At 49.2% G+C, this 27,741-nt stretch overlaps 1 protein-coding gene across 1 annotated transcript in view; it reads left to right on the top strand.

The window, feature by feature from the left end:
- Positions 1–1,017: 1,017 nt before the first annotated feature.
- The window catches only part of DLGAP2 (DLG associated protein 2), a gene marked incomplete at its 5' end in the record, with an annotated part of 465,714 nt that continues 438,990 nt past the window's right edge, over positions 1,018–27,741 (top strand). The window contains one exon of the mRNA XM_068969930.1: positions 1,018–1,084. Within this exon, the coding sequence (XP_068826031.1) occupies positions 1,018–1,084 (67 nt within the window). The remainder of the gene's footprint in view (positions 1,085–27,741) is intronic.

Genomic DNA, 27,741 nt, shown 5'->3' with positions numbered 1-27,741 from the left:
ATCACGAGTGTTTTCGTCCTCCATGTGGGCTGTATCATGTGCAGAATTGCCCCAACTTAAGGGCATCATAAGGGCGTGGATGGGAAGGGAGCCATTGTTCCAAAGGAAAACTGCTGCAAACATTGATAATACCTGCTCAAGTCTGTTGTTTGCTCAGCTGGACCCTGAGCTGGTCGAGGGCAGTGCTCGGTCTTTGCAGCACCCCTGGTCCCCCTCCGCTGGCTGAATGACTTGCTCAGAGAGGCTGGCGCTTGCTTCTTAGCTGAGGATCCTGAGGGTTTGTATCAGGGAGGAGGGTTGAGGAATGGTTGCAGCCTCGTTGGTGGATGATTTAAGACAGGAGTTCAGCTTTTGCCCTAAGTGAGGTGAGAAAGCATAATCATAAATTTCCCAGAGAGATCTCTTCAGTCCCAAGTTCTGTTTACGTCTGTGCTTTGCAGTTGCCTTATGTTGCTGTAGCCTCTTGGGGAAGCCTTTGCATGATAAGCCTTTCGTTTTGCTTATCAAACAAGGTATTTCCTGCACCTTTTACTACCAAACTGTGCAGGTAAACACAGGCTCTTCTTTCACATTTTCTTCTGACTCATTCGTGATAAAGGCTTCTCGACTAAGATCCTAGAAGATAGACTCAAGGTTCGACCCCAGCACCCTCCATTTTCAGGCTCTAATTGCATCTCATATTTTAAAAGCCATCACAAAATTGGTGGGCCATTTGCCTTAGTGTAGGAGCCCCCTGAGTGCAGCTTTCAAGGCACTTGGAGGACCCATTAAGGACATACATTAAACAGAACTGCATTACCATCCTAGGAGCAGCATATATAATCAGCACACTTACCTGATTAACCTTTTTGATGAAAAATGTATGTCGTCAGAATTTTTCAGTGCTGTTTAATTTGTTAGATCATTCTGGGTGTGATGACTATGCAGCATCAAATGACCTTATTAGAAAAACACTTGCAGTGGTTGATTAGATGCCTTTCTCTCCCTGAATGATAACCGCATGTCTTTTATTTATTTGTTCTGAAACAGGTTTTGCCTGGAATCCTGCAGAAGCATTGCTGTATCTTACCAGACAGGAACACAGGTAAATGCATTTGTTCTTCTGATTTGAGATTATTGGTTCTATATCTGTGCAAAGCTGAGAAATATGATTGCATAATTAGATACCTTGATTTTTTTTTTAAGATAGCTATTTCATATATTGACTGAAACAAGCAAAAAAAAAAAGGTTCGGTTCTATAGTGTGTTATGACAAGAACTCAGAGATCTGTTTTTATTTGATAAAGGAAATAGATGATTGTTGCTTTGAATTTTTAAGGGAAGCCAGTTATCTTATAAAGTTGAATATATTAATATTAATTTCAGTTGTTTCTTTTGTGGATGATATTTATTAAGGCAAACCACCATTGTTGGTTATCATGGAATGGATTTAGAGTCTTTTTGCTGTCGAGGCTTTTCTTGCTCTCAGGGTAGGACTGGCCAGTTGTTATGTCCTTAAAACCTTGAGGATCTTCGTGAATAAAACAACAGTATGCGTGTCTTAGAGAGGGAGATGCTATGACCCTGTGGTTTCTTGTTGTCGCACAGACGTATGTGGCTGCAGTTGTAATTAAGGTGGTTTGCATTACTTTTAAGGAAACACGATGGAGGGGAAAGCCTGAAAAAAAATCCTTTGGAACTTTGTTGTTTTAAATTTAAACAAAGAAAATAATTGACATGGAGTGTTATCCTGCAGGTCTACACCTCAGTCACTCTCCTGTGCTTCTAATTTCCAGAATTTAATTCAGAGACTCAAGTCCTGAGGAGAAGGTAGAGTTGCTGGTTCTTTTGTGCACAGGGTTTTATTAGAGTTTATTCATTTCCAGAGTCAGTTGTCTCATGTCTGTCTGCATCTGGGATACTCTTGCTGGGTATGATACAGAGGTTTCTGACACTTCCTCGTGTATTTTCTAACTGAACAAAATGAATCCTAATGGACTGTTCTGTGATAATCAGAAGAGTGTAATCCACTGGGATTTTCTCTACTTTTATCATAAATAGTGTCTTGACTGGAGGTTATGTTTAATAGGGTCTCATTGGTACATGACAAGGCATTGTTTACACTGTACCTTCCAGTGTAAAATCCTGAGTATTCTGGAAAAATAAGATCTTCATTTTTTAAACTTATGATTATGGATAGATTATATTACTAACTATAATTTTTCAAAAAAAGTTCTTAGCCCTGTCTCTGTTTTGGTTTTGTCCAATCAGTTACATCTTAGCTGAAAATTTGAGCATATTTACTGCTTACAGGGAAGTTTGTGTAGGCATGGTTAGATTTTTTTTTTTTAAAGAGGAATATGTTTTTGTACATCAGCTCCTACACTCATTAACTTATTTGCAGCAATGGTGGTAGTAACTGAATGTTCTCTCAAGGTATGATTACATTTATCTATGAAATCTTATAACTCTTTGGGTCCTTGCACATTCTTAGGTAAGGGTTCTAAGGAGAAGGTAATGGGAGCAGGAAGAGGAGGGAATAATATCTGAGTCCACGATATCTGACTTCTCATGAGGGAAAAGTGATAGGTGGTTCCCTTCCATTATAAATTATCAATATGTGTTGGCCTTCCAGGAAAGGAGGTTCCTCACTGATATGTAGAAGTAGTTTCAACATCACTGGTAGCAATTCACACAAATTGAGGGGCTATTTCTAAAAGTATATGATAGAATTTAGGGAAGATAGTTCATTCACAGTGGTTGATGGAGTTCTCCAGTAAGCAGGCTCCCAAATGGGAGGTGTTGGTCCACATAGCAGTCCCTCAGGAGCCTTGTCACAGTCTATCAGTAAGTGGCTGTGATTTTTAGAGCACAAACAATGGTTGGATATTTATTGAGCCTGTTTCTGCTTCCTGAAGGTCTTGGTTAGTAATGAAAAATGTGAACAAGTCACGTGCAAAGAAAGATTTTGCAAACAGTGTCCATTGACAGCAGTGAGTACAACACAGTTTAAGGTGGAATTCAGTTTCCAGGTTAGTTTTTCTCTTTCAGGTGAGTCATTGTTGATTCTGAGATGCAAAAAAGAATAGTGGTAGAATTAATAAAAAGTACTGTTCTGTGGGAATCTAAATGGATTTTAAATATTGAGGTGAGTTTCCTATATTTTTAGAGAGTTCATTATGTAAAAAGTCTCAAGTTATTACAGAAAATATTTCCAGTTTGAGATGCGTGCTTTGTTTTTTATAAGAATCCAAGTAGCCAACCTCTAGAACTAAGAAAGCTTCCTTTCCACTGTGACTTGAGTGTTGAGGCCATTTGTGGGCAGTTTCCTTGAAAATATGTTTACATGATGGAGTATTTCTCTTTGAAGTCAGTGCTGAGGACCTGAGGCTGTGAATTTAGGTGTGGAAATGGGAAAGAATCATGTCAAGTGGGATGAAAGAGGAGTTGGCTGAAATTGTAGCTTTTAGAGGTGAAAGATTTGAGAATTCTGTTTTTTCCTACATAGTTCAGTCTAATATGTCTAATTAAGTTGCTTAATTATTTAGGAAATGTTTGGAAATTTTTTCAGGCTGAGACATGGTAGTTGTTGCTCTGGTATCTTAATGGCAAATAGGGTCTTTAGGAACCTAAATATGGTTTGTTTCACCTTCGTGGTTTTATAGGTAGAGGGCTTCATCGTGGGATGATACACATATTCTGCAGATGATACAAATATACTGTTATGGTCACACAACAACGTGAATGTACTTAATGCCACTGAATTGAACACTCAGAAATGGTTCAGGTGGTAAATTGTATGAAAGATCACCTTCGGGGTGAATCATGAGCACTGAGATACTGTCTCTTGAGTGGGTGGGTCGGAGCTTGGATCCTCCGTGTGAAACGCAGGGCGATTCATCTTCCCCCTGCTGCTCCGTGTCCCATGTGTCCGTACATGTCTACAAGTAGCCACCGCCACGTGATGCATCAGCTGTGCCTTCCACAGGGGAGACCATGGGTCCCAAGTGTGTGTCCCAGACAGGCTGCCTTTAACCAGTGAAGGGTCTGGTCTTGGTCCTTGGACCAGGGGTCCCCAACCTTCAGGATCTGATGCCTGAGATGACCTGAGGCAGAGCTGATGAAATAACTATAGAAATAAAGTACACAATGAATATAATGCACTTGAATCATCCCCAAACCATTCCCCACCCCTCCCCCGATCCGTGGAAAAATTGTCTTCCACAAAACCAGTCCCTGGTGCCAAAAAGACTGGGGACAGTTCCCTTAGATGGTCTGACTCTGTATCAGTTTGTCCATGCTGTTCCTTTGGCCTCTTCATGCCATTTGGGAAAAATCAAACTTAGGCAGGAGTGAGCTTAATAAATTGTTTTGCTGGGGTGACCCAATGGGCTGGGGTTCTGCCCCTGAGCTTGATGATCTCACAGCATTTGCACCCCACCCCCCTGACCCCCCACCTATCATGACATAGCCTGCTCAGCTAGCAGAAATGACTGGAAGTTATGAGAATGACTGATTTTGTGGTAAAGTAGCAATGGTGCTTAACTGTGCAGAGTTTCATAATAACAACTAAGTAGTGAAGTGTCCAGTGGATTAAGCACGTGGCAGTATTTGATGTTTGAGATGAATTTATAGCTCCACAGGGAATACAGAATGATTGTGAACCAAGTTGTATATAAGAACTGGGTGGAAAGATTTTGAGTACTTCCCATATATTCTGTGGCACTGGTCTTTGTGTTAGCCAACCTGTGGTGTGATATCCACGAAGACTTAGTGTGACTCTCACCTTGGGTTCCTCCCAGTGATGTGCTGTCTGGTGCTTAACTGCCAGCCTCCCATGCCCGGTGTAAGGGCGGCAGGAAGCCTGGCCCATGTTTGGGGTGCATACGCCACACCTGGGTACTGGACGTAGGTTGAGGAGGGACCTGATCGTCCCCAGGCCCCAGGAGCTGGTGAGCCTGGCTCCAGTGTGCTCCTGGCTCTTGCCCTCGCTCCTGTGTCTGACTCCTGAGGGGTTAATTCAGGATGCGGCCAGCAGGTGCTCCTCCATGCCCTCAGGGCTGGTTATCCCCTTGTGTGTGTTGGCAAAATAAAATGTGGGGTTAAAATAAGTACCTTTGTAATGGGTGCTTAATGTTAAGAAGCCTCCATAGGCCGAGTAAGCACTCTTGCATTTTTATTAGGATGCTGAACCTGTGTGCTTCATCAGGCAGGGTTTGGACGCCTGTGGGCACTGGACCCAATTACATGGTGTCGAATTGCAAGCAGGGCTGTTGACCTGTGGACAGCTGCTGGGAAGTTTGCATATTGAGGTCAGAGGCAAAGGGGATGTAACGGTGGAAACAGTGGAAATGTTTGTTCTGCTGCTGCTGCTGCTAAGTCACTTCAGTTGTGTCAGACTCTGTGCAACCCCTCCCCCGTCCCTGGGATTCTCCAGGCAAGAACACTGGAATGGGTTGCCATTTCCTTCTCCAATGCATGAAAAGTGAAAAGTGAAAGGGAAGTTGCTCAGTCGTATCCGACTCTTCGTGACCCCATGGACTGCAGCCCACCAGGCTCCTCCGTCCATGGGATTTTCCAGGCAAGAGTACTGGAGTGGGGTGCCATCGCCTTCTCTGAACATTTGCTCTGGGTAGTTCTAAACCCCCTAAGTTTCTTTTGAGCTGAAGGTTATAAAAAGCCTTTAATGTCACGATGGACTAGTGGAGGGAAATCAGTGAGTGAGCTGCCCTTCCTGCCACAGACATGCCTGAGAGCTTGTCCCCAGTGGCGGATCCAGTGAGAGTCTGGCAGTGAGTGTGTCTGTGAAGACAAAACCCTGCTTCGTTCTCTTCCACTTGACTTGTGCGGTTCTCAGATCTGTGTAGACAGTGCTGTCTACAGTGTGAACGATGGTTGTTACACCTTGTGCTTTTGCTGTATCTAGTTTGTAAGGCTTTCTCACATTCCTTCTGGCAAGTCCTCCAGCTTCCTCGTGAGATGGGAGGCAGTGCCTCCTGCCTGCAGATCAGAGCAGTGACGAGCCCTGGCACTGTGTGTTAGCGTCCCTGCCACACGGTTGCTGAGGATCTTGCCAAGACCCAGATGCGGATTTTCACTGAGTCAGTTTGTGATTCCATTATGACCTTTAGTAAGTCTTTAAGCTTCCCAGTGTCTCCTTCCTGGGAAACACGGTGAAAGCACAGAACAGTGAGAACTGGGCACCCTGATGCAGGGTCTTGGGGTTGGGTGGGGGGAAGCTACCCGCAGGGCCCCTGGAGCTTCAGGGCACAACATGGGTGAGCACATCAGGTGGGTCTGTTGCTGGAAAGATGTTCAGTGAAGTGGAGCAGTTACTTACCTGAGAGGCCTCGTGTTTCGAAATGCCAGGTGAATGGTCTTTTAACTTACTAGGTTAAACATAAGATGTCTTGTCTTTAGAAGACCAAATCCTTCAAGTGAGTTTCCTTTACCCAGAGACTGAAATTATTTATAATACCTTTTTTTCTTTCCAAAAAGAACGGCAGTTGTGGGAACGGGGTGCCAGATGATGTGATTCATAAACCAAGAATAACTCAGGCGGGGCTGCGGGGGAAGGGCGCTGGGGGAGAAGGCAGTGTCTCAGCCCTGATGGTGCTCTTCCTCCAGCCTGAGCCTTGATGACCAGCCACCCCGATCCACCGACAGGAGACGGAAACAGTCCTGTGCTTGAAGGGCTTTATTTTGCGCACTGAAAATGGCTTCATGAGAAAACTGGTCATGCTTGTTAACTGCTGCCAGAGTGCAAGGCTGTGAGTCCATAGTTTTGTCCGGTACCAGAATTGTCCTACACCACGTGGCTCATCTTAAACCTCAGGGCTGTTACAGCCTGGTGGCATCTTGGCGCCACGTAGAAAGGTCAGTGCTGTGGGAGGCCAGGACCCGGATTTGGTCCCTGCTTGCCCGGAGCAGGTGATTCTGTGCAGGGCAGACCTCGGACCCTGGTGATGCCTTCCTCAGGTCAGTGGTCTCTGCCTGGTTGAAGTGGAGGCAGAAGGCCCTTGGCTTGAGTCTGAATGCCCTGCAGCAGCGCCTGTGCTGAAGGTCTCTTGGGGGAACCTGACAGATGGCGTCGGGCTGAGTGGTGCCCAGCTCGTGCGGCAGGCTGGGCCGTGGGCTGTCTATCCCTAGGTGCTCTGTGGATCTGAGGCCGCTGCTTCAGGTGGACGGTCAGCTCTGTCTGCAGGACTCCCAGGGCTCACACTGGGGGCGGGGAAGAGCACCCCACTGCTGGCATACCCCCAGGACCTCATGTGGAGCCCCGTGCCCTGTCCAGCAAGCCTGCTTCCCAAGAAGACCTTCCCCAAACCTCTTGTTCTTTTTCTTTATCATCATCCCAGGATGGTAGCTACAAGGTACGCATTTCTTTTGTGCAGTAAGTTGGTCAGTGTGGATAAAACTACCAAGTTAATTGACGGTGTGACCATTTCCTGACTTCTAGGGACAAAATCTTGGTCAGTGTTGAGTCTGAAGCCATGGAGAACATGCATAGCTAAGGGCGAGGTGCAGGATGCGTCTAAAACCTCACTGAATTCTCTCAAAATCTAAGCTCTTCTGGACCTTGAATCTCAGTCTCCTCTGAATTCTCTCAGTATTCTATGTGCACACTTGTTTGTGGGATGTTCAGAAATGTCAGACTTGAGGCTCCTGATTTAAAAATCATTTGGTTGTCAGTTCAGTTCAGTTCAGGCACTCAGTCGTGTCCGACTGTTTGTGACCCCATGAATCACAGCACGCCAGGCCTCCCTGTCAATCAATAACTTCCAGGGTTCACTCAAACTCATGTCCATCGAGTTGGTGATGGCATTCCAGCCATCTCATCCTCTGTCATCCCCTCCTCCTCCTGCCCCCAATCCCTCCCAGCATCAAGGTCTTTTCCAATGAGTCAACTCTTCGCATGAAGTGGCCAAAGTATTGGAGTTTCAGCTTCAGCATCAGTCCTTCCAATGAACACCCAGGACTGGTCTCCTTTAGAATGGACTGGTTGGATCTGCTTGCAGTCCAAGGGACTCTCAAGAGTCTTCTCCAACACCACAGTTCAAAAGCATCAATTCTTTGGTGCTCAGCTTTCTTCACAGTCCAATTCTCACATCCATACATGACCACAGGAAAAACCATAGCCTTGACTAGATGGACCTTTGTTGACAAAGTGATGTCTCTGCTTTTGAATATGTTATCTAGGTTGGTCATAACTTTCTTTCCAAGGAGTACGCGTCTTTTAATTTCATGGCTGAAGTCACCATCTGCAGTGATTTTGGTCCCCAGATGGGACCAGATGCCCAAAAAAAATAAAGTCTGACACTGTTTCCACTGTTTCCCCATCTATTTCCCATGAAGTGATGGGACCAGATGCCATCTTTGTTTTCTGAATGTTGAGCTTTAAGCCAACATTTTCACCCTCCTTTTTCACTTTTGTCAAGAGGCTTTTTAGTTCCTCTTCACTTTCTGCCATAAGGGTGGTGTCATCTGCATATCTGAGGTTATTGATATTTCTCTCGGCAATCTTGATTCCAGCTTATGCTTCTTCCAGCCGAGTGTTTCTCATGATGTCCTCTGCATATAAGTTAAATAAGCAGGGTGACGATATACAGCCTTGACATACTCCTTTTCCTATTTGGAACCAGTCTGTTGTTCCATATCCAGTTCTAACTGCTGCTTCCTGACCTGCAAATAGGTTTCTCAAGAGGCAGGTCAGGTGGTCTGGTATTCCCATCTCTTTCAGAATTTTCCACAGTTTATTGTGATCCACATAGTCCAAGGCTTTGGCATAGTCGATAAAGCAGAAATAGATGTTTTTCTGGAACTCTCTTGCTTTTTAAATGATCCAGTGGATGTTAGCAATTTGATCTCTGGTTCCTATGCCTTTTCTAAAACCAGCTTGAACATCAGGAAGTTCACAGTTCACATATTGCTGAAGCCTGGCTTGGAGAATTTTGAGCATTTCTTTACTAGCGTGTGAGATGAGTGCAGTTGTATGGGAGTTTGAGCATTCTTTTGCATTGCCTTTCTTTGGGATTGGAATGAAAACTGACGTTTTCCAGTCCTGTGGTCACTGCTGAGTTTTCAAAATTTGCTGGCATATTGAGTGCAGCAGTTTCACAGCATCATCTTTTAGAATTTGAAATAGCTCAACTGGAATTCCATCACCTCCACTAGCTTTGTTTGTAATGATGCTTTCTAAGGCCCACTTGACTTCACATTCCAGGATGTCTGGCTCTAGGTGAGTGATCACACCATCATGATTCTCTGGGTCATGAAGATATTTTTTGTTCAGTTCTTCTGTGTATTCTTGCCACCTCTTCTTAATATCTTCTGCTTCTGTTACTGTTGGTTGTCAGGGTCCCTTAAAATTCTGAGCATTGGTCATTTCTCATCAGCCTTCACTAGGAATTAGGGTCTGTGGAGTTGGTTCAGTCGCTCAGTCGTGTCCAACTGTTTGCGACCCCATGAATCGCAGCACACCAGGCCTCCCTGTCCATCACCAACTCCCAGAGTTCACTCAGACTCACGTCTATCGAGTCAGTGATGCCATCTAGCCATCTCATCCTCTGTCGTCCCCTTCTCCTGCCCCCAATCCCTCCCAGCATCAGAGTCTTTTCCAGTGAGTCAACTCTTCACGTGAGGTGACCAAAGTACTGGAGTTTCAGCTTTAGCATCATTCCTTCCAAAGAAATCCCAGGGCTGATCTCCTTCAGAATGGACTGGTTGGATCTCCTTGCATCCCAAGGAACTGGAGTGGGCTTTTGTACCTTCCCTATTTAATTAGATTCTGTGGCTTGGGTGTCACGTGATCCCTTGTGAAAGATGGTAAGATGACATCTCTGCTCAGAGCTGCCAGCTGGATGCCACTTTAGATGAGAAGTCTGCTCTGTTCTTTGACCTGTGACCTGCTGACCGCTTCTGGGGTGTCATGGTGCCTGTATCCCCAGAGGAGGTGCTGTTCAGGAAGGGAGGACTCCAAGTTCCTGGTGTGGGAGGGGCTCCAGAAGTTACTCCAGCCTCACAGAACTGCTTGTTTTGAGGTTAAAGGCAGCTTTAGTATTTGCCAAAAACAACATTTTAAAATAATGCCAGAAAAAAAATAAAATAATGTCAGGAAATCATTTTATTGTAAAAATACTCAGTATTAAAGTTTAAAGCTTTTAAGAAATATGAGTTTATTTCATCTTGGGTAAAAACAATCAGGTTTTAAAAACAAGTAAAAAATATTTCTGAGTTCTACCTGAATACACAGGTGCAGGATTGTGTGTGTGCGTGCATATCTGAGGTGCTCTCATCACCTGCAGCCACAGGCCATATGCAGGTGGAGTGGGTTTGGTGTGTATTTTAGTTCCCTCACTTTAAAGTTTGATGGAAGCCCCAGGTGAAGACAGTGATCGATGTTTTCATTGAGAGTTTGCTTATTTAACAGTGCAATTTCACTGCTAAGCAGGCGTTTGTAGGACACGTAAATGGAGCTGCAAACACTTGATTTATAGCACGGTACTCCTGGCACAAGCTACAGTTAATATGCAAGAGTGTTGAGGACTCAAACACAGCCAGTGAGAGAGAAAGAAGGGGTACTTCCTGAGGCTGGGCTGCTGTAGGCCCTGCTGCGCCTCCGTGAGTTCTGGGGGCTGGGGGGAGGTGGCGCCTGGTGGTCCTGTGTGTGCATCCGGCGGGGACTGCTGGGGTGATGTGTGGAGAGCCCGACACCAGGACGGATTCGCCACACCCACCCCCGGGAGCCTCCCATTTATTTCTCGTTCGTGTCCACCCCCAATGGAATGAAAACTTGCCACTTTACACCCAGTTCCTCACATTGATGCTCATGTTTAGAGTGTTTCATAAGACGGACATGGTGGTGACTTGAATGCATCTTCATAAAGGTGTCTGTTGGTAGGATTCCCTGGGATCAGGACCACCTCTTACTGCTTCGGTGCCCCCAGCACAAATACTCAGTGGACACAGATAAAAGTGATTTTAAATTGAGCTGAATTGGATGTTTGCCTTTATTGGTGACTGGTGTCCTGTCACTGGAGAGGTAGCGTAGGAGAAAAGCATAAGCAGCTAAGGGGAGAGATTGCAGAGAGTAGTTTCACAACCAAAATTAAACACACAAAGCCAAAGGTCTGAGGCTTGTTAGACACACATCTGAGTAGTGTAGCTGCTGCGTGTAAGTGATTCCAGGGTCATTCAAGCAAGTGTTCCCTTCCAGAGGGATGACCCGTCAGTTCCTGGAATAGACCGGTGACGCTGTGGACCGTGTAGAGAGTTCTGTATAATGAAGTCACAGCATCAGGCCTGCCTTGAGGATGACCTGAGGAATGGACAGCAGTGCATGCACGTCAGAAGGGCCCCCCAGGCAGGCGGCCCTGGTGTTCAGTTAGGGCAATGTGTTTAAGTGTCCCGCTGGGTCCAGGTCAGCCGACACTCACAGCTCGTGGAGTGGTGAGCGTGGGCTCTCTCAACTGTGGATAGGAAGACAGAAGGACGGTGTCTGTGGATGGTGGGCCAGGAGCCAGCAACCAGGTGGCCTCAGGGATGGATGCAGAGACAGCTCTGAGGCACCTCTGGGCTCTCCACGTGAAGGACAAGAAACTCTGGCTGCAGTCCAAAAGTCTACAAGCAATAAATGCTGGAGAGGGTTTGGAGAAAAGGGAACCCTCTTACACTGTTGGTGGGAATGCAAACTAGTACAGCCACTATGGAGAACAGTGTGGAGATTCCTTAAAAAACTGGAAATAGAACTTCCTTATCACCCAGCAATCCCACTGCTGGGCATACACACTGAGGAAACCAGAATTGAAAGAGACACGTGTACCCCAATGTTCATCGCAGCACTGTTTATAATAGCCAGGACATGGAAGCAACCTAGATGTCCATCAGCAGATGAATGGATAAGAAAGCTGTGGTACATATACACAATGGAGTATTACTCAGCCGTTAAAAAGAATACATTTGAATCAGTTCTAATGAGGTGGATGAAACTGGAGCTTATTATACAGAGTGAAGTAAGCCAGAAAGAAAAATACAGTATACTAATACAGTATACTAATGCATATGTATGGAACTTAGAAAGATGGTAATGATAACCCTGTATGCGAGACAGCAAAAGAGACACATGTATAGAACAGTCTTTGGGACTCTATGGGAGAGGGAGAGGGTGGGATGATTTGTGAGCATGGCATTGAAACATGTATAATGTCATATAAGAAACGAATCATCAATCCAGGTTTGATGCATGATACAGGATGCCTGGGGCTGGTGCACTGGGATGACCCAGAGGGATGGTATGGGGAGGGAGGTGGGAGGGGGGTTCAGGATTGGGAACATGTATACACCCGTGGCGGATTCATGTTGATGTATGGCAAAACCATACAATATTGTAATTAGCCTCCAATTAAAATAAATTTAAATAAAAAAAAGAAACCCTGTGGTCTCCGTCTGAAGGTGTGGCCACCGGGGTTCCCCAGTGACAGAACAAGAGGGTATGTGTGTGTGTATAAATGCATGTATCTTTATATAGAAAGACTTAGATTTATTGTGGGGAACTTTGGCTCATGTGATTGTGGGGGCTGACACAGCCCATAATCTGCAGCCTCATGACCCAGGAGAGTCTGTGTCGCAATTCAAGTCCAAAGGTAGGGAAACCCACATCCCAATTTGAAGTCAGCAGGCAGAGAAGTCTCCCCTGAAGCCTTTGTGTTCCATCCAGGCCTTTGGCTGACTGGGGGGCCCCCACCCACCCCAGGAGGGTTGATCTGCTTTACTTAGCTCACCAGTTCAGATGACAGCCTCATCCAGGTCGTGTGTGGTACATACATGTGCTGTGGGTTGCACTGTGTGTGTGTGTGTGTGTGTGTATGTGTGTAGGTGGTACAAATGTGTGGTGTGCACATGTATATGCATGGTAGATGTATGTGTGCGGTGTGTGTATGTGTGCATGGTGCAGACGTGTGGTGCACACATGCCATATGCTGCATGGCACGTGTGTGTGCATTGGTGCATGTGTGTTCACGGTAGATGCGTGTGTGTGGTGTGAACGTGCTGCATGGCACGTGTGTGTGTGTTGGTGCATGTGTGTTCACGGTAGATGTGTGTGTGTGGTGTGAACGTGCTGCATGCTGCATGGCACTGTGTGTGCGTTGGTGCATGTGTGTTCACGGTAGATGTGTGCATGTGGTATGAACGTGCTGCATGCTACATGGCGCGTGTGTGTTCATTGGTGCATGTGTGTTCATGGTAGATGCGTGTGTGTGGTGTGAACGTGCTGCGTGGCACATGTGTGTGCATTGGTGCATGTGTGTTCACGGTAGATGCGTGTGTGGTGCACACGTGCTGCATGCTGCATGGCACATGTGTGCGTTGGTGCATATGTGTTCATGGTAGATGTGTGTGTGTGGTGCACACGTGCTGCATGGCACGTGTGTGTGCGTTGCTGATGGATGTGCACAGTCTCCACATGGGTGACAGAACATTTTGAGCCCGAGTCTGCAAGGCACCCCAGTGACCGACTGCTGCCTCCTCCTCCTGTTCCAGGTGAGGAGGCTGAGCCTGCTCAGGTGTCTCTTAGCCAGAGCAAGGCTGCCTGAGGCCTGTGGGTCTGAGGTGCCCCGACCCGAGGACATGCCATCAGTCTCTGGCTCTGTTCCCAGATGCCTGGCCTCCCGGGGGCCAGCAGCAGCACTTTGCAACACCAAGGGTTCTCTATGCGTTTCCCATTCATGTCACTAAGGCGTCCTTCCATGCTGCCATTTTTATTATCCCAACTTTAAAGGTGAAATGGAGACTCTGAGAATTTAAGTAAATGTCAAAACAGTCATAAAATAAGTAGCAAAATTCAAACATTAAGCTCGGTCTTCAGGCTCTAAGTCCCCTGGTCTTTCTGAGGCTTTCACGAAGTTCATTTAAATTCCAAGCATTCTTACTGCTTTAATGCAGCCAAAGGCATTTTTAATTTTAAAGAGGAAGCTCATGACTCCCTTATACTCCTGGCTTCTCTTTTATTGGCTTTGAGGGGCCTGGCGAGTACGCTGCTCAGACTCATGCACACACCAGTGATGCGCTGGGCGGCCCCTTACAGAATGACGGCCCGGGTCCCTCGGGCAGAGACTGTGTCCATCTGGGCACCGGGCTCCCCGGCAGGTCTGGGTCTGCAGCCGCCTCGTGGCCGTTGCTGCTCCTCCACAGGCTGACTTGCAAGGTCTCTGGACGTGACTTTCTCAGGCCGGGCTCCTTCGCTTCTGCCCTGTGTCCGCTCTTCCTTGGCCTCCAAGGTTCAGGACTGTTGCACCCACTGCTGTTTCCTCCACGTCTTCTCCCTGCAGCCCCTGCAGAGGAATGAGCCAAGGGCCTGGGGTGCCCCTCAAGAGGGCCCTTCTCCCTAAAATCCCGAGGCCAAGTGGGATGCAAGTGGGGCAGACCTGGGCTTCACCCCAGGTGCCCTCAGAGCCAGGATCCCAACCCGCCTGGCCCAGCACCCTGCCATCCAGGCATCTCATGTGGCACCAAGGAAGCAGGTGGCCTGGCTGGCAGCAGCCAAGATCCTCCCAGCCTTGGCCAGGCCCGCAGCCCTCTTCCTGTGTGCTCACCTTCCTGCGGACCCCAGGTGTCTGCTGTCTCCTCTGCCCTCGCTGGCCTCCCTTCTCACCTGTGCCTCAGCTCAGACTCCTTACACTCACACTCCTTAGCATCCCTTGGGCCCTCTTGGGGAAGCATCCCGGGCCGTCTCAGGCGGAAGCCAGCATGCAGGTGCTCCCGCACATATGTTCATCTTGCTTCAGGAGCAGATTGTGTCCTGGCCCCCAGCGCCCTGAGTTCTCTGCAAATGTGGGGAGCCTCGGACCTCCAGGGAGTTTAAAAACCATCACAAGGTGGCTACTTTCTGCTCCCCCCATTCATGAGTGTTTCCAGGAGGCAGAGAGGAGGTGGGGGCCTCCTTTGAGACTCCTGTGGAGGCCCTGCTTCCTGGCTAAGTCTCCACAGATCCAGGGAACTGATACAACCCAAGTACCCGCAGTCTGGAGGCAGTTGCACACAGCCCTGCTCCCTCAAGAGGCAGGTCCCGGCGACCCTGGTCCAGGGGGTCCGTGCAGCTCAGAGGCTCAGTTCCTCCCTCTCCACGTGTCCTGCACTCGCGTGTCTATCTGGCTGCAGGACTCCCCTTCTTTCACTACCCCATCCCGGTGAGACCCATTCTGTGGTCCTGTGGTCTTCCTTGGGGACTCCACCCTGCCATCCTTCAACCCATGCCCTGGAGCAGTCTGCACACTGCAGTCAGCACTGTTCCCAGAGGGGTTTCTGGGAGCCACACTCCCTTCCTGTCACACAGCACACTGGAGACTCACCTGCACGTCCCTGTTCTGACAGTGGAAGGGCCGTCCTCGTGGCCAGGGTCACTTTCTGTCGTAGTTTACACTCAGGCGCATCTCCCGCCCGTGTGTGGCTCTGGGGCTGCGTGCAGGCATCTCCATGGCCTGGGGCCACAGGAGGCTTCTGTCCCTGCACAGGCATGGCTCTGCCCCAGGGTCTCCTCTGTCAGCATGGATGCCTGCTGTCCTTCATCTCTGGGCCTTTGCGTGTGGTTCCTCCACGACCTAGATCACCTCTGTCTGCCTGGCCCTCTCCTCCTCATCTGAGGCTCAGATCCTTGTCCTCTGAACCTTTTTCTGCAGAGCATCCTCTGGTGGGTCATGGGTATCCCCCATCACACCAGAGCTGTCACCTTACATGCCTGGTACACACGGTGACAAGCAGAAAGCAGCCGTGACGGTCAGCAGGGAGGATGGCTCCGCTGGCTCCTCTCTTTAGGAAGGTGAGAGGCCATGTGGCATAGAGCTGTGCTGGTAGTACTTCTGCAAACGCTGTAAAAGAAGGTACCAGGATTTTCACGTGAGACTCAGGAGTCTTAGGCTTCGACCCAATGCAGACACATCAGGTAGTCTTGTTTGAGTGAAACGCACAGTGAAATCATGACACAAAGGCAGGCCAATCCATTCCTTCATCACGTGGAAAACCCACGTCACCATGGAAGGGAAATAACGGAGTTCTGAGATGTGAAAAGAGAACCTGATCCCAGCTCCTAGTGCACTGCATCCTGTCTGCGACAGGACAGCGACCTGGTGATGCTGCTAAATGTACCACACCCTGACCTTGACAGGATGGTGCCCTGGTGATGCTGCTAAACACGGGGAGAGGGGCACAGATGCTCAGGGCACCAGCACAAGACAGTGCCGCCCACAGTCCCACGGCAGATCAACGGCGCTCTGGGGGCTGGATCCAAACTGCCTTGTCCCCCGTGAGGGAACTTGGGACCCGCAGCCCAGTCCTTGCCCTCACTCTGGACTCAAGCCTCCTGAGTCACTGAGTCACAGCAGCCTCCTCAGTTTCATGATGGAGGCTCCCAGCTGCCTGCCCCGTCCCTGGACGCTTCTTTGTGGTCCAAGTCACCAGACACAGCCTGACCTTCCTCGTGGCCTGTCTCTCAGGGGTCCCCTGATGGGGAGTCAGAGCCCCCAAGGGCTTGTCATCTGAGGTATCAGCACTAGCCCAGTGTGGCTCTGGCCAGTGGGCTACATCCTCAGGGCTGAGGCCATGCTAGATAACTAGGGACCACCCAGCAGGGGCACCCCAAATGACACACCAGTGCCCTGGAAACCAAGTCTGCTGTGTAAGGTACCCCAGTCTGACCGTCAGATTCACAGGCCCCTTGTGGTGTTCCTCCTGGTCAGTAATCACCCGCTCCTGTCCCTGGGTTCAGGGGACCGCCTGCAGCAGTCAGTTCCAGATGGTATCCTTGTCTGTCACACCAGTTCACCCTCTGCTCAAGTTGGACAGCGTCTGGACTGGGCAGCCTGGAAGCTGCAGGAGCTGGTCAGCCCCACTGTCCGTGGTCAGCGCTGCCAGGCGCAGGCACTTTGAACTTGGGCACTGGCATTTGCTTCAAAAGGTGGTGTGGGGAGTTTCTTCATTTATCTTTTGGGGGAAGGTGGAGGGAAGACTTCAGGTGGGGCTTTGAAAACATGTCTATTAATGCCCCTCGCTCCCCCACCCCACTGTGTCTTTTGATCCTGGCGTTTTGGTTTTTCTCCTTTATTTTGTAAGCCAGTATGTCCCATTCAGTAATCATAGCTTTACAGTCTTGCACAGCTATTCCTTATTCTCATGCAGATCTTCATGAGAAAGGAATGGTTACAGTGGAGCACTTTGAGGTGCATTTTGACAAAGTAAATTTTCACATAATGTGACCAGACAGGTGCGTCCTGTTCAGGAGGGGTCAATGTGAAATCATGAATTTTTACAAAAGTTTAAAATAGCTTCACACAACCTGAGCCTTTTGCTGCAGTTATTTACCAGGAGCAGCCTAACACAGCCTGCCTGGGAACAGGGCGTTTAATAACCCGCTGCCCCGCAAGTGCTTGGTGGCTTGCGAGCCAGCTGTCAGGGGGCAAGGAGGATCACAGCCCTAGCTTGCCCACCCAGCCTGGCTGTCCATTTTGCAGGAATCATGCATTAGGCAGTTGTTTCTGAACCAGGATCGTACAGCTAATCTTCAGCCTGGTTTCTGGTGGTCAGAGAACATTCCTGTGGGCGGATGGATGCAGGTGACCCAGCCAGCCAGCACCCGCAGTGTTTTCATAGCCTACAGTTCACAGAGCAGCGTCCTGAACCTGCTGCTCCCTGGGTCTGAGTCTCAGCTTTTCTTGGGAGGCAGCCAGGCTGAGATGTGGCCTGACACTCTTGCCCACACCCACTGACCAGCAGGCTGGCCTCAGCCCTTCTCTCTGTCCATCTGCAGATCTGAGTCACTTGCTTAGAGGCTGGGAAGTCATCAGCCCAAAGGGGCAGACATCAGATTCAAGACAGCTCATTAGCAAACTAAAAACTGCTTTTGAAAACTCCAGAAAACCTCCAGGAGTGTGTCCCCTTGGAGAGTGCTTTTCTTCCTGTTGCATGTCTCTTCCACAAGCTTTGATAGAAAAAAATAATAGCAGCCATCACCAGTTATGGAAATTTGTTCTATTTCTAATATTCAAAGAGCTTAAATTCCAATCTGCCACCAGTGGTGAAAAGCTAGAAGCTGTGGCTCACCAATATTTTTTTCTTTTTGCAGCTTCTTTGATTGAGATGAGCCCTCTAGCATTGGCGAAATGGCAGCCATGCATTTGCATCAGTTTTCATTCTCATTCTGATGCCATAGCCACAGAGTGCAGCCTCCCCCTCTCCCTCTGTCTTCTCATTGCACAGTCACCCACATCCCCAGTGCTGAGCTCGCACTGACAGGGTTGGCTCTTCACGGCCTGGGGTCCTGGCTGGAGGGCAGGGCGGGGCTGGTGTAGTACCTGCTGCAGGGTTTGCCTCCCCCTCTCTTCCTGGTTCATGAAGCTCTGCTTCAGCCTCTGTAACCCAGCTAAACCTTGACTCCTCCCACACAAGGCTCATCCAGACTCACCTTTGGAAAGTCTGAGTCTTTCCCTCCCCACCTGACGGGAACAGAGAAGTTGTGTCAGGAGCTGCACTTGCTCCCACCTGCATCATCCAGACCAGCCAAGAACCGCCCGAGAATCTGCAAACCACGTCTCCTCGGCCGGGCGTGTCGCAGTTGAAGTTCATGGGAAACTTGATCCACTTACAGACGGTGCCTCTGCAGCCCACCAGGCACCAAAGGTCTTTCACCTCCACCTCTTCATCTTTCTTTTTCCAAACAAGCTTTCACCATATTTCACAGTCAGGATGGTTCCAGCAAATCCCACTTCTTTGACTCTAACTGTGCCCAGGCAGCCCCGGGGCTGGTGACTTCCTGAGGACTTGCAGCCTGTAGCCTTACACAGATGAGACTTACTCCCGGGAAAGGATACAGCATGCACTGTCCAGGGCAGGAGGTGCACAGGGGCCAGTCAGAGAGACCAGGTGCAGTTCCCATGGCCCTTCCCCTAGGGAAGCCCCACAGCAGTAAGTCAGGATGTGATGGGAGGTATCGTCCATCAGAGATGCTCACCCACACGTGGAGTCCAGGTCAAGCTGGCTGCCCAATGCCTGTGTGAGGACAGTGGTCACTAAAATTCCAGACCCCTAGAAGAAAAGCATGTTTTCTGGTGTCCAAGTGACTCAGACCCACAGACAGAGAGAAGGACTGAGGCAAGGGTGTGGGCAAGGCTGCCAGATCACTGCCCCCTCCCCCATTGTTCACACTAAGGCATAGTGAGCCACTCTTAGAGTTCAGGGGATGTTTGCAGCAGTTTACAGGGTGGGAGCTCTTCACCAGTCAAGTTCTCAGACATCCTTAAGGGTCAGGTTTGCAGGTAAGCCTTTCTGAAGATAGCAGCCCCAGGCCTGCTGTGTCCTGTCTTCTCTGCACAGTGTGTAATCAAGAGAGAAATGTTCAAGGAGACATTTGCAGTTGTGGGTTTTTTGTCCTTGGTCTTTGAAATCGAGTGTGTACTTTGACTGAGTTGGGCTTCCCTTGTGGCTTAGCTGCTAAAGAATCTTCCTGCAGTGCAGGAGACCTGGGTTGGATCCCTGGGTTGGGAAGATGCCCTGGAGAAGGGAACGGCTACTAACTCCAGTATTCTGGCCTGGAGAATCCCATGGACTGTACGGTCCATGGGATCGCAAAGAGTTGGACAAGACTGAGCGACTTTCACTTCACTGTCCCTTTAGGACAGCACGGATTCCCAAGGGCACGGTTGCTAGGTGTGACTGCGGCCGGGTCTGGAAACAGGGCAGCTGCAGAGGGTGTGCTTACTGACGGGGCTCCCCACCTCACAGACAGGGAGGGCCACTTGTGTAAGGTCACGTGAAAGAACTAGTAATATGTTTGCAGTTAATACATTATGTAGTGAAAGTTATCTGTTGATTAGATTAAAGTGACCAGAAGTTAATGGAATTGTATGAATTCTCTAAATATGCTTAAATTTCTCACTTAAACTCCAGGAAGTTAACCTTGGCTTCTGCTTTTCTGTGCTGAAAACACTGACATCTCCCTGCAAATGTTTAATCTTAACGTTGCGAATATAAACAAGCACAACACGACTTTTACACTGTGTGGTTGGTTTGGGCTTGGATGCCACTTGGCATGGCACTCACCTAGTCAGGAAGGTGGGAGGTGCAGCTGTGGGTCAGGAAGCGCTGGCTGCTGGTCTGTGGGGCAGTCTCCAGCCCTTTCTGGGTAGAGCCTCACATCCTCTGTACCTGGGGCAGAGCCCCTTCTTTATAACTCTCCCCACTCCATTTCTCATTTTAGAAGTTTCTTTGGGGGCTGTTGATGGAAGCTTGTGTTACAGAAACTTAGGATTCAGCGCACAAAATGCACTCTCACAGTGCGACTTCTGCTCATCTGACCGACCTCTCAGCATATGAGCCCTGCTTCACAGCCAAGGCCTCAGTTCTGTGGCTCCTGCCTCCCTAGGTGCTGTCTTCTTCCTCCCATAGTCTCCTCCTAGGCCTCACGCACAGACTCCATCCATTCTCCCCCGCTGGGGTTGGAAGCAGGCTTCTGTCTTCTGGTTATTGGCCTTTGAGAAAGAGAGTGAGTTTCTAGACCATCCTTGAAACTGTTGTCTTTGACCTTGAATAACGTGTAGCATTTCAGTATCTGTTGTTAGAATTTGCATTTTCCAAGTTTTCAGTATTGAACTCAGGAAGAAGCAAGGCTCTGAATGCACAGAGCTGTCACCTCCTTCCTCTGCCTTTCTTCTGCCTCAGCCCCAGAGGAGCTGAACATGACAACACAATTGTTTCTGTAAAAAATTCTTCTCCCAGAAAACCTGCAGAGCAGAACCTTGTGGGCTGTGTGGTTAAGGAGTGGGGGGTCTCGGGCATCTCTGGTGCAGCATCTTTGTTGGGAAGTTTACTGCTGGCACCTTTGGATTTTTCTCCAGGTGTTGTGCTCCCTCTGTCTCTCTCTCCCCTGGTTTATCGTATGATAGTTGACTGGAACCCACTCTGATCGTCTAGCTGGGAGAATCCCATGGACAGAGGAGTCTGGCGGGCTACAGTCGATGGGGTCTCAAAGAGTTGGGTACAACTGAGCAGCTAACACGTCTTTTTTCCACACTCACGATTCTGTCTGTGATGTGTCTGTGGAAACTCTTCTCCCGTGCTCCAGTTGAGGATGAGGAGTGAGACTGGCTTGTGGGGATCAGATAGTAGCTGCTCCCCCACTGCTCTGTAATCTCTGGGTGCTCGGCTCTCTCATTCTTCAATTGTCAGGAATTACCCCCTGCAGGGCTGTCACCCCCCTCCCACTCCACACACACACCCTGCCACTGACACCACCACCACCCCCACACCTGGCTCTTGTACCTTCTCGGAAGACCCCCGGGAAGCCAGCCTAGTCCCGGGGATGTGAAAACAGGACAGCGGCCCCCAGACCCTGGCAGGCCTGTCCGAGCCACAGGTGGCCTGGGCCTGTGGTTGGGGGGAGGGATTATGGCTGCCAGTATGGCCAAGACCTTGTCCCTGGGCAGTGCCTGCTCTGGCAGGACCTGTGACCGTCTGCTGTGGGCAAATCAATAATGTGTCTCATGCCCTGAAAATGTGCTGGGCTTCGCCTGAATAATTTAATGCCTCTCTATGAACAATGCTTGCTTTTTCACTCTCGCAAGCATGTGAGACACTGAACAGCTGGGTCAGCTTTCTTCCTGCTTCTATTTCCGGGTTAAATGGGCTTTAGCACGTCTCAGTGGAGAGCTGAGTGTGCCACAGTACCGTCCTCAGCATCAGGAGAGCCAGTCTCCATAAAGGCCTTGGAGAAATTCTGTTAACCCCATGGGTTCTAGACCCAATTTCTTGGCAGAAGAATGTGCCACCTTGATCATACCTGGAGATGGAGCAGCGGCTGCGCTTTGCTGAAGCAGCCGTAAAGAGATACCCCACGCCCAACGTAAGAGAAACCCAAGTAAAATGGTAGGTGTTGCAAGAGGGCATCAGAGGGCAGACACACTGAAACCATACTCACAGAAAACTAGTCAATTTAATCACACTAGGACCACAGCCTTGTCTAATTCAATGAAACTAAGCCATGCCCGCGGGGCAACCCAAGACGGGTGGGTCATGGTGGAGAGGTCTGACAGAATGTGGTCCACTGGAGAAGGGAATGGCAAACCACTTCAGTATTCTTGCCTTGAGAACCCCATGAACAGTATGAAAAGGCAAAATGATAGGTTACTGAAAGAGGAACGCCTCAGGTCAGTAGGTGCCCAACACACTACTGGAGATCAGTGGAGAAATAACTCCAGAAAGAATGAAGGGATGGAGCCAAAGCGAAAACAATACCCAGCTGTGGATGGGACTGGTGATAGAAGCAAGGTCTGATGCTGTAACGAGCAGTATTGCATAGGAACCTGGAGTGTGAGGTCCATGAATCAAGGCAAATTGGAAATGGTCAAACAAGAGATGGCAAGAGTGAATGTCAACATTCTAGGAATCAGCAAACTAAGATGGACTGGAATAGGTAAATTTAACTCAGATGACCATTATATCTACTACTGCAGGCAGGAATCCCTCAGAAGAAATGGAATAGCCATCATGGTCAACAAAAGAGTCCAAAATGCAGTACCTGGATGCAATCTCAAAAATGACAGAATGATCTCTGTTCGTTTCCAAGGCAAACCATTCAATATCACAGTAATCCAAGTCTATGCCCCAACCAGTAACACTGAAGAAGCTGAAGTTGAATGGTTCTATGAAGACCTACAAGACCTTTTAGAACTAACACCCAAAAAAGATGTCCTTTTCATACTAGGGAACTGGAATGCAAAAGTAGGAAGTCAAGAAACACCTGGAGTAACAGGCAAATTTGGCCTTGGAATGCAGAATGAAGCAGGGCAAAGACTAATAGACTTTTGCCAAGAAAATGCACTGGTCAGAGCAAACACCCTCTTCCAACAACACAAGAGAAGACTCTACACATGGACATCACCAGATTGTCAACACCAAAATCAGATTGATTCTATTCTTTGCAGCCAAAGATGGAGAAGATCTATAAAGTCAACAAAAACAAGACCAGGAGCTGACTGTGGCTCAGATCATGAACTCCTTATTACCAAAATCAGACTCAAATTGAAGAAAGTAGGGAAAACCGCTAAACCATTCAGGTATGACCTAAATCAAATCTCTTATGATTATACAGTGGAAGTGAGAAATCGATTTAAGGGCCTATATCTGATAAGAGTGCCTGATAAACTATGGAATGAGGTTCGTGACATTGTACAGGAGACAGGGATCAAGACCATCCCCATGGAAAAGAAATGCAAAAAAGCAAAATGGCTGTCTGGGGAGGCCTTACTAATAGCTGTGAAAAGAAGAGAGGTGAAAAACAAAGGAGAATAGGAAAGATATAAGCATCTGAATGCAGAGTTCCAAAGAATAGCAAGAAGAGAAAAGAAAGCCTTCTTTAGTGATCAATGCAAAGAAATAGAGGAAAAGAACAGAATGGAAAAGACTAGAGATCTCTTCAAGAAAATTAGAGATACCAAGGGAATATTTCATGCAAAGATGGGCTTGATAAAGGACAGAAATGGTCTGGACCTAACAGAAGCAGAAGATATTAAGAAGAGGTGGCAAGAATACACAGAAGAACTGAACAAAAAAGATCTTCACGACCCAGATAATCACGATGGTGTGATCACTCATCTAGAGCCAGACATCCTGGAATGTGAAGTCAAGTGGGCCTTAGAAAGCATCACTACAAAGAAAGCTAGCGGAGGTGATGGAATTCCAGTTGAGCCATTTCAAATCCTGAAAGATGATGCTGTGAAAGTGCTGCACTCAATATGCCAGCAAATTTGGAAAACTCAGCAGTGGCCACAGGACTGGAAAAGGTCAGTTTTCATTCCAATCCCAAAGAAAGGAAATGCCAAAGAATGCTCAAACTACCGCACAATTGCAGTCATCTTACAGGCTAGTAATGCTCAAAATTCTCCAAGCCAGGCTTCAGCAATATGTGAACCGTGAACTCCCTGATGTTCAAGCTGGCTTTAGAAAAGGCAGAGGAACCAGAGATCAAATTGCCAATATCCACTGGATCATGGAAAAAGCAAGAGTTTCAGAAAAACATCTATTTCTGCTTTATTGACTATGCCAAAGCCTTTGACTGTGTGGATCACAATAAACTGTGGAAATTCTGAAAGAGATGGGAATACCAGACCACCTAACCTGTCTCTTGAGAAATCTGTATGCAGGTCAGGAAGCAACAGTTAGAACTGGACATGGAACAACAGACTGGTTCCAAATAGGAAAAGGAGTACGTCAAGGCTGTATATTGTCACCCTGCTTATTTAACTTATATGCAGAGTACATCATGAGAAACGCTGGACTGGAAGAAACACAAGCTAGAATCAAGATTGCCGAGAGAAATATCAATAACCTCAGATATGCAGATGACACCACCCTTATGGCAGAAAGTGAAGAGGAACTAAAAAGCCTTTTGATGAAAGTGAAAGTGGAGAGTGAAAATGTTGGCTTAAAGCTCAACAGTCAGAAAACGAAGATCATGGCATCTGGTCCCATCACTTCATGGGAAATAGATGGGGAAACAGTGGAAACAGTGTCAGACTTTATTTTGTGAGGCTCCAAAATCACTACAGATGGTGATTGCAGCCATGAAATTAAAAGATGCTTACTCCTTGGAAGAAAAGTTATGACCAACCTAGACAGCATATTGAAAAGGAGAGACATTACTTTGCCAACAAAGGTCTGTCTTGTCAAGGCTATGGTTTTTCCAGTGGTCATGTATGGATGTGAGAGTTGGACTGTGAAGAAGGCTGAGCACCGAAGAATTGATGCTTTTGAACTGTGTGGTTGGAGAAGACTCTTGAGAGTTCCTTGGACCTCAAGGCGATCCAAACAGTCCATTCTGAAGAAGATCAGCCCTGGGATTTCTTTGGAAGGAATGATGCTAAAGCTGAAGCTCCAGTACTTTGGCCACCTCATGCGAAGAGTTGACTCATTTGAAAAGACTCTGATGCTGGGAGAGATTGGGGGCAGGAGGAGGAGGGGACGACAGAGGATGAGATGGCTGGATAGCATCACTGACTCGATGGACGTGAGGCTGAGTGAACTCCGGGAGTTGGTGATGGACAGGGAGGCCTGGCGTGCTGCGATTCATGGGGTCGCAAAGAGTCAGACACATAGTTCAGCAACTGAACTATGTAGCCAGTAGTAACTGTGATGTGTTGGAAATTTGTTCTGTTGCATGCAATTTCCTAAATAGTTTACTCATGTTATTTAATCCTCAAAACCTAGGAAGAACTGGGGATTGGTGATTCTGCACCGGAATTTCAGAGCATCCACACTTTGAATGTTTGGGGTCAGGTCACTATCTGCCCTGGGTGTCCTGTGCCCTGTGGGCTGTTCAGCGGCCGCACCCCCAGGCCCTTCCAACCAGAGATGTCTTGAGACTCCTGTCCCTGTGTGGTTGTGATGAGGGGGTCAGCTGCGACTGACCAAGAACTACTGAGCTAAAGGGCAGGGAGAGGAGGGAAGCGCAGTTCAGAAAGGACACTTGGGTACCCAGGCGAGGCTCGCTCCCTGAGGCCGAAGCCCTCGTGTGGATTTGTAGACACAAGTGATTTCCTGCCAAGCCTGCGCGTGTGCCCAGGAGGGTCTGTGATGTCTGAATGCCCTTTTCCATCACCAGCCTGCCCTAGCCTTTCAGTGACATCGGTAGCCTGATAAACCCCACCTAAGTAAAAGCAAGGGCAGAAGCAGCGGCTGCCTGCTGCCGCCAGTCCCTGGCCTAGAGAGCATGTCGGGCCGGGAGGGGCCTGTCAGGTCCGGTTTAGCCTGGAGGAGGGGGACCCCAGGGGGGTCCCAGCGCTGCTGTCTGGCCACGTCTGCCGCTGCCCCCCCCCGCCCCCCAACGTCCGCCGCTGCCCCCGAAGGGTTGGGCGGCAGCGCCACCTGGTGGCCGCGGCGGGAGGGGAGCCGCGCTGCGCCGCCAGGGCCTGGGGCGGGGCCTCAGTGCCAGCCCCGCCCCCGCCCCGCCCACAGGCGAACGCTCCTCGGGGAGGAGCGGAGTCCTGGGACTAAGGCAGCCCTGCTCTTAGAGAAAGAAGCCTCACTTGCAGGCTTCCGCCGCGTCCTGTTTGGCCCGCTGTGCTTTGGAGGGGCCGCGCAGAGGTTTAGGGTTTGTCACACAGGATATGTGACCCTGGGCCCAGAGGCGGTCTTGCGACTCTTGGTAATTTGGAGACAGAGCCCCCCGAGTCTCGCCTCCCTGGCCCCCATGTCCCACATGCTCTGCCCTTGTGCTCACAGGCTGAAGTGTCCATGGGGGCACTTCACAGGGCACCACAGGGCACTGTGCTCCTGTGGGGCTTGGTTCCTGAAAGCAGGCGGTGGCTGCGCGTGCTGACCCCTGACCTGCGGATTGAAGGCCTCTTTCTGCCCTGATTCTCCGCCCGGCCCGCGGTGCTGTCCGCCCCTGGATCACAGGCTGTGTTGGGGGCCCCGTCGTCCTGTATGCCCCTGCTCCCTACCTTCCTCCCCCTAGGGCCCGAGTCCAGGTGGGCCCCAAGTCTCCACTCCCTGCTCCCGCCCCCAGAGCCTTCCTGTCACCCAGCACCTCCTGACACCCAGGCCCCAGGGAGGAAGCTTTGCCCTTGTGTTCACAGCCCAGATCATCTGTCCACCTGCTCTGACTGCACTGTCCTTGTCCTGGACGGTTGTCCTGGAGAGCCTGGGGCCCTGGGGATGGCGGCACTCACGTGGTTTGTGAGCTGGTCACTGACTTCCCACCAGCACTGCTCAGGGTTGCTAGGGGTATGATTTGCTTGGATTTAGGATGTTGAGTGGAAAGTTTCAGCCCTGAATCAGGTATATGGGGCGTCCTGACACTCCTGGGGCTGTGATGCCACTTCTGTGTACCTGGGAAAACAGGATCCCTGAAGAGGAAGGGAAGACTGCAAGAGGTCTGTGTGCTCTGTGTGGAGGGTCTAGGGCCTCGGGGAGGGGTTCTTGTGTCATCTTCACCCAGAATCACCTTAGAAGTTGCTTCATTATTCACTCATCAAACACTGACTCACCACCACCTGCTGGGTGTGGCCTGGGTCCTGGGGTCACAGCAGGGCCAGAAGAGACATTCTTTGTTGGGGCAGAGCCAGTTTCCATGTGTAGGAGGTGGGATGATCAGCCTTGGATGGGCATGTTTCAGAAAGGCCCCATCTGGACTGTACTGGAGGAGAGGCCAGGATGAATAGGACAGGATGGGGGTTGCAGTGTTCCAGTGGGAGAAATAGGGTTCATGAGGAAATATTGGGCCCCCAGTCTGTGTCCTGAGGGTGTCCCGCTGTTCCCCAGACCTCACGGTGAAGGGCCAGCACCTGGTCCTCGTGGTCCTGAGCTGCCAGCCTCCACGCTGATGGGGCCATACTCAAGGAGGGCCTGCGCCGGGTCTCTGCAGGGGCTGAGGCATCAGTGAGGACCTTCAAGGATTCCAGGCCCAGGCCCCTCCTTCAATGTGCAGGTTCTTGGTCAATGAAACCATCAGTCACTTTCTGTCACACTGTTTCTTTAAAAAACAAAAAAGAGAAGAAAAGGGGAAAAGAGACGACTAATGGCAGGGGTTCCCTCCTGCAGAATCCTAGCTGGAGGTTGAAGTTGCTTCCTCCTAATCCTACCAGCAAGCTGTCAGGGAGCCGATGCTGGTGGCCGTTTACACATTTGCTTTATGAGGAACTGGAGGGGCAGTGACCAGCTGTGCCAGGTCTGGCGCAGAGCTCGGCTGACAGCTGGGAAGGGGCAGCCCGTGGAGGACCAGGC

This window comes from Capricornis sumatraensis, chromosome 4, assembly GCF_032405125.1.
Source record: "Capricornis sumatraensis isolate serow.1 chromosome 4, serow.2, whole genome shotgun sequence".
Classification (NCBI taxonomy): domain Eukaryota; kingdom Metazoa; phylum Chordata; class Mammalia; order Artiodactyla; family Bovidae; genus Capricornis; species Capricornis sumatraensis.
The sequence above is the reverse complement of the archived record's forward strand: the minus strand, read 5'-3'. Positions and strand labels throughout refer to the sequence as shown.